Source organism: Epinephelus fuscoguttatus, linkage group LG3 (genome assembly GCF_011397635.1).
Source record: "Epinephelus fuscoguttatus linkage group LG3, E.fuscoguttatus.final_Chr_v1".
NCBI lineage: Eukaryota > Metazoa > Chordata > Actinopteri > Perciformes > Serranidae > Epinephelus > Epinephelus fuscoguttatus.
Genome location: NC_064754.1, coordinates 38,554,928 through 38,561,960, shown reverse-complemented (window position 1 = coordinate 38,561,960; position 7,033 = coordinate 38,554,928). Strand labels below are relative to the sequence as shown.

General features: G+C 43.1%; 1 protein-coding gene across 1 annotated transcript; it reads left to right on the top strand.

Annotated features, from left to right (window-relative positions):
• The first annotated feature begins 3,915 nt into the window (after positions 1–3,915).
• On the top strand, positions 3,916–6,865 carry LOC125886402 (transcription factor Sox-10-like). The gene is made up of 4 exons (XM_049572592.1): positions 3,916–4,028; positions 4,381–5,074; positions 5,484–5,755; positions 5,924–6,865. The coding sequence occupies exons 2-4, from the start codon at positions 4,635–4,637 to the stop codon at positions 6,709–6,711; spliced, it is 1,500 nt and encodes a 499-aa protein (XP_049428549.1). The 5' UTR covers positions 3,916–4,028; positions 4,381–4,634; the 3' UTR covers positions 6,712–6,865.
• The last annotated feature ends 168 nt before the right edge of the window (positions 6,866–7,033 follow it).

Below are 7,033 nucleotides of genomic sequence, written 5' to 3'. Positions count from 1 at the left end.
CGTCAGAGATTAATCGAGATGGTCTTAGTGCAAAGAAATTAAAGCCCAACGGGAGCACATTATAAGTGTCAAGCAGCTTCTTGAGGCCTATGTGACACACTTAAATCACAACTGATTGAAAGAACGGACCGTGAAGGCACCACTGGAAAGTCTGCCTCTTTCGTTACATTTTATTCGATGATTTTAATGTATAAAAAACACACTGAATTTAAGAAAAACATGGATAGGACATTATTATCTTAAACACTGGAAATCTCGTTTAGACAATATTCTAATGGCTGCTTTCTTTTCCTCCGTTTGTTCCATTATTACCGATTTTAATAACCGTAATTTATACTGTATCTACATTAATAATACACACGCAAAAATAATAAAACGAAAATCTCATACACCTTTAATTTTGATTTTTGTGTGTCGGAGCAAAGCACTCCGTTTTATTTGTCTCAGCTCCAAACACTTGATCATTCAGCTTTTTGAGCGCACATAATTACATAAGCCTATGAAAAAGAAAACTTGTCCTGAACGCAAATTGTCTTTCCCTGCTAATTATAAAACAGCCGCTACATATTACTGCTTTTATCTTAAAATACTTTTCAACATGAAATAAATATGTTCAGATAATTCTGTAGGAGTCCAACTTCCTAAATCTTTTTTTTTATAAACAAACTTTCTGTCGGCAATTTCCAAAATAACTAACAAAACTGTTTAATAAGAAACTGAACCGCCTTAAGCTTAACTATAAAATGGCCTTTTAAGTAGAAATTTTACAACGACAATGCAGTAACCACTACGAGAAATAAATTATTGTTAAGTCAAAGTGAGTTCATATAAAAGAATAATAATAATAATAATAATGTCACAGAATTGTAAAAGTCATTACAAAGTCACTTCACTGGCACATATAGCAACATAAAGACCTAACGCCTTATGATAAAGTTATTACTGAGTAGCCGAATATGTCATAGGTTATATAAGAATGATATGAGGCTGTTTTTAACTCAGCATCCTGACGATTAAATCCAATATTTTATGGCCAATTTCAATGATTAAATTCTGCGCTTGATTTCCTCAGTGCAGACACTGACACCGTCTGACAGACTCCCTGGGGGGCCATTTACATCCAGCTGCACTATCTAAACACCCTCCGTAAAACCGCAGCTTCCTCTGGTCTCTGGAAACCTAGTGAACAAGCCGCAGAAAGACGCACATTTTCCAACACATTTTCCTGCCAAACAATCCTCCTCGTACCGACCACAGCACAGACAAAAACACTCACTTCACAAGCCTCGGAGGCCTCATGCAGGATCCCAATGGTGCTGCTTGGCTCGCTGGGGTGCAGCATGGAGGTGTCCCCCACCTCCCCCTCCCCTCCACCACCAACCCATCACCGCCATCATCTCCAAACACAAGCCCCCCTACCATCAGCACCTCCGAGGCCCAGATCCAGGTGCTCTGGAGAGTGTTTAGAGACAGAAAAGTGTCGCAGCGGCAGAAACAGAGAGAGCTCCATGTGTCCCGTCTGCTGCAGAGTATTTTCTATGTGTGCGCGACTGGTGTCTATGCTCGGACATAAGGGGAGAAAGACGCACACATCGCTCTCTGTTATCAATTTTTTCCATGTTTGCAGCACAAAACTGCTTTTTGTTCCCCCATTTTTTTTCATTTACGAGGGTTAATGGATAGAGGCTTGGGCGTTTGATCACATGGCTACAATTCACCTGAGATGGAGACAAAGAGAGCAAAGAGAGAGGAGAGAGAGAGAGGGAGAAAACCGAGAGTCAGGCTCAACATGAGAGGCAACGGAGACACAGGGGTTATTGTTGTATTCATTTTGAGCGTGTGTGTGTGTGTGTGTGTGTGTGTGTGTGTGTGTGTGTGTGTGTGTGTGTGTCCGGGTGCGCATCAGATGCTGCTAAGTCGATTCTCTCCCTTCCCATCACGCCATGCTTTATCGGCACAAATCATGGCCTGCAAACACAGATCAACCTTTCCACTGCTGCAGCCTTTATGCACAAAAACATTGGGAAAGACAATTTATAAAGTGTTGGGAAGATTTCTTATTCATTTCATTTAAGAAAAGGTGATATGTATTTGTTTTAAGAAATTATTCTCAATGTTTAGTCAGGCTGGAGGAGTTATTTTACTGTTTAGAACGTTTATCTTTTAATCTCCAACCTACAGTTATATAGAAAACAGCTCGATTAGACTATTAGATATAATCGTTGGTAAATTAATTCTGGTTTGATGTGAATAAAACAATTCCACATCGATCTGCATTTCCGATATGATGCAATAACTTCAAGTTAAAGTTGATGAGGTCTAAAGTTTACCTGCTGATTCTAAAACACAGACTAAAGTCAATGAGTTCAGGAAAAGTGGGACATTTAAGCATCACATTGTTTGGCCATTTGACTCTCTGGAACCAATATAATTTATGTATATGTATTTTTATTTGGGAATATCCTCGTTGTGGGCGTGGTTATAACTAAAACAGACTGATTGGCATGTGTTCAGGCACCTAAAAACATGAGTTTTTAAGTAAATATAATTTAACTTGACATAATATTGGCTACTGTATATTTTAATAAAGCAATGGTGTCTCTGGTCAATGTCATGTCATCTTTATTTGTCTTGTATCTGTCCGATGAACAGTGTTTTCAGGTAAAGTGGGACACCTCTTTAAGTAGGCTATGTTTAATGCCACACACATGATCTTCCATTTTAATTTAATAATGTACATCATTGCTCAAGATGTTAAAGCTGTCATGTAGAGATAGTAGCAAGAGTGTAGGTTTTGTTTTAATAATGAGGGGCACACAGAGCCCATAGGCTATGATATATAGCCAGGAACTACTGAGCATCGAACACTTCGTTTCCTGCATATTAGTGAATTTTCAAGCATCAATTTTTGCTTCCATTTATGGTGGGAATGTGATTAATTTTGTCAAAAGTCCTCTGCTACTTTCACGTTTTCATTTGGGGGGACAGTAAATGCACATGCTCTAATTATTGAGGGGGGCATGTCCCCCACATCCACCCCAAATATGGTGGGTAGTTGACATCTCATCAAGGATGTCAAATGTTACATCGTGCTTTGTTTCTGTAACATTTCACAAAAACTGAATGGCTGTGAGTGAATATTTGTTATAGTGGAGCTCCAGCATATTTGTCATAAAGTCACCCACTTTTGGTGAACCCATTACACCTTCTCTAATTAAGACTTTTGTAAAAGTTGCATCAATTGATGATTTAATTCATTGTGCTTGTAGTGAATGTAGTAAGTAATGAAATGAATTTAAAACTTTTCGTCAGATATCGATGCCAAATTTAAGTATCATTGATTTTATGACGACATTATCAATCACTAACCAAAGCTTTTCTTAATTTATTATACTATTTATCTATTGCATTTTCTTTTAAAAATCAGTTCATCTACTTTTGTCTCTGATATGTTTTAAAAGATTTTATTTGTTATTATAAAGATGATTACTCAAAGATGTACGCTTTATTTCCTGTATCAAATGGACTCCAGTAAAATCAGGGCTGAACTTTTGATTTTTTTGAGGAACGTGACCACACGAGGCAATAACTCTCCTCATGATTGTTTATTTGTTTGATAGAACATGTCAACACGTCCAACAAAGCTGGCCTTCTCCTGCCTCTAAATGGGCGCACTGTAGAGTCATTTAAGCCACTCCGATGTAAAAATCTCACCTCTTCTCTGTTGGAAATGTTGCAGTGATGGACAGACGGGCATTAACAGTGACTTGCTGCCGTCCAATCAGAGAGCAGCGGGATAATTAGAGGACCAATCGGGGCGCGGCGCTGTGCCGAGGGGGCGGGGCTGACTGTGTGCTGGAATGCTGCCTCTCTGGGAATGTTTTCCACTTTCAATCACTTTTTTTTTTCTCCCAGTCCTCCTCACAAGGCGCTCTTTAAGCTCCGGTGTTGCCACACAGAGCAGCCATTCATCGGCTCTACAGTCAGCCACACACACTCCCATGTTGAACCACTGGACATCTAAATTGGTAAGTTATGTAATTTTTTAAAAACTAAATTCATACGATAAAAGAAAAATATTTCATATTACTATTTATGTGCCAGTTATAGGATTTTATTCTTAATTGGAAGATGTTTAGTATTAATGGGTTTTGATAAAAAATATATTTTTGGATGCGGTTCTTTGGTCCAAATAGCATGATCAATATTGCTGTTATTATTATTGGCTAGAAATGTAGTTATATGGACACATTTAATCCGCCAACTCTTTACCGTGTTTAGCTGAATATAGCAGGTTATGTTTGATTCATATTAAAACTAAAATTATATTTTCCCCATATGTGGACTTTTTAGGACTAAATTGTTTTTATTATACTTCAGATGGTTTTCAGGTGTAACTGGTTTTGCTGAAACGGATTTCCAGCCGACGGTGGAAAGGATTTGGACACTTTTACGCAGCATTATGGCTTTGCCTGAGAAGAGTCAGCAATAACTGGGATCGTCGCAGACATCTTATTCAGTTAAAACCAATCAATTAGCCTCCAGTGAATAGTTTGGACTCCTTAAAAAGAAGTTTTGCATTAGTTGGTTGGTTGTCTTGTCATTAGTTAAAGGTAAAAATAAATACATAAATAATGTCCGGTGAGGAGCACAGCCTGTCTGAGGCGGAACTGAGTCCGGGAGGGTCAGACGATGGTCACTCCCTGTCACCGACTCAACCCGGAGCGCCAACCCGCCAGGACTCACCTCTGACCGGGCCGCCGCAGCAGCTGACCTCGCTCTGTGTCGCGGATGGGAGCGAGGAGGACGGAGGCGATAGAGCCAAATCAGAGATCGAGGACGATCGCTTTCCGATCGGCATCAGGGAGGCGGTCAGTCAGGTGCTGGACGGATATGACTGGACACTTGTGCCTATGCCGGTGCGCGTTAACAACGGAAACAAAGCTAAGCCCCATGTGAAGAGGCCCATGAACGCCTTCATGGTGTGGGCGCAAGCGGCGAGGAGGAAACTGGCCGACCAGTACCCCCACCTGCACAACGCGGAGCTCAGCAAGACCTTGGGCAAACTGTGGAGGTTTGTATGGGCTGGTTGTTCCATAAAAAAGAACAGTGTGGCCACACAGTCGCACATTTCCTGTGTCGCCTGTGCGTAAATGAGACGGAGGGGATAAGATCAGAACTCAAATGTAGAAGTGGGCAAATTATAAACTTAACTAGCTGACTGCACACAAGAAAAACACCAAAAATATAAACTTGTTTTTTTGTTTTTTTTACGTTGTTTTTGTTTATATTATGTATACTGTGTACTAAATAGCTTTATACCAGCCTAAATGCCTTACCCTCCTCTTTTCCGGCATTTATCCATTACGCACGGGGTTTAATGAGACAATATTTTAATTTTCAGCCATATTCTAATAAATTACTTTGACATTAATCCAGCGGGCCTGCAAGACTAAAATCCCCCCTTGTTTTTCTCCCCCCAGGCTGCTGAACGAGAGCGACAAGAGGCCATTCATCGAGGAGGCGGAGAGGCTGAGGAAACAGCACAAGAAGGACTACCCGGAGTACAAGTATCAGCCCCGGAGACGCAAAAACGGCAAACTAGCGCCTGCTAATGAGTCCGACAGCCAGGGGGAAGGGGAGGCCAGCCACTCCCAGTCACACTACAAGACCCTGCATCTGGAGCACAACGGTGGGGCTGGGTCTCCCCTCGGTGACCTGCACCACCACCACCATCACCACCACCATCCTGCTGGTAGGAGTTTGGACACAGTAATCAATTTACATTTTGATATTTCAAGAGATATTTGGTTGATAACATAAAATCTAATATAAATCAAAGTTTGATAAAAAGAGACAATTAAACTTTGTTGTATGTCAGAGTTCACCTGACCAATACTCTTCCTTCTCCTCTTTCCTCTAGGTCAGGGTCACAGCCCACCCACGCCCCCCACCACCCCAAAGACAGAGCTCCAGTCTGGGAAACTGTCAGATGCCAAGAGGGAGGGGGCAGCAGGAGCGGCCGGAGGATCAGGGGGGTCCAGGGGAGCCCTTGGGGTGGGGGCTGAAGGGGCATCTGGTGGTCCATCATCTTCGAGTGCTAAACCCCACATCGACTTTGGCACCATGGACATCGGCGAGATAAGCCACGAGGTGATGTCCAACATTGAACCATTTGACGTAAACGAGTTCGACCAGTACCTTCCGCCAAATGGCCACCCGCAGAGTGGAACTGGGGCCCCTACGGCTGGATCCTCAGCTTCATCTTACGCCTATGCCCTGGCTGCTGCCAGTGGCCACTCAGCGTGGCTCTCCAAACAACAGCAGCAGCCTCAGGCCTCTCCGTCTTCCTCTGACCCCTCCAAGGCCCAGATCAAGAGCGAGTCCGCGGCTGGGAGCCACTACGCCGAGGCCTCGTCCTCTCCCTCTTCAGGCACCCATGTCACCTACACCCCGCTCAGCCTCCCTCATTATGGCTCTGCTTTCCCCTCGCTGGCCTCCAGGGCTCAGTTTGAGTACGGAGAGCACCAGGCCCCCGGGGCATACTATGCCCACTCCAGCCAGGCCCCGGGGCTGTACTCAGCCTTCTCCTACATGGGCCCTACACAGAGGCCTCTGTACACTACCATAGGAGACCCCTCCAGTGTGGCCCCCTCTCACAGCCCCACACACTGGGAGCAGCCTGTTTACACCACACTCACAAGACCTTGAGGGAGACCAGCTGAGCAGAGGGAAATATGGGAAGTGTGTGAGTGGATCTGTCTGTGGGTGTGCAAATATATGAGTGTGTGATTGTGTATGTGTGTGTGTGTATGTGTGTGTGCATGTGTGTGTGTGTGTGTGTGTGTGTGTGTGTGTGTGTGTGCCCGTGCCATATTGATGTTAGAGGTTTTTACTTTTTTAGCCAATATAATGCAAGACGCATCCACAGGGGCCTTACACAGTTTAAAAAACAGCCACAAACTCACACAATATAAAGTGTGAATCATGGGTGAACTGCCAATCAAAAATTAAATAAACCTTAACAAATGTG

Bases quoted from the DNA above. Each gene is read 5' to 3' on its own strand.
- LOC125886402 (XM_049572592.1), top strand. From the start codon at position 4,635: ATGTCCGGTGAGGAGCACAGCCTGTCTGAGGCGGAACTGAGTCCGGGA. The intron at 5,075-5,483 runs GTTTGTATGGGC...TTCTCCCCCCAG, and splicing joins ACCTTGGGCAAACTGTGGAG to GCTGCTGAACGAGAGCGACA. The intron at 5,756-5,923 runs GTAGGAGTTTGG...TCTTTCCTCTAG, and splicing joins TCACCACCACCATCCTGCTG to GTCAGGGTCACAGCCCACCC.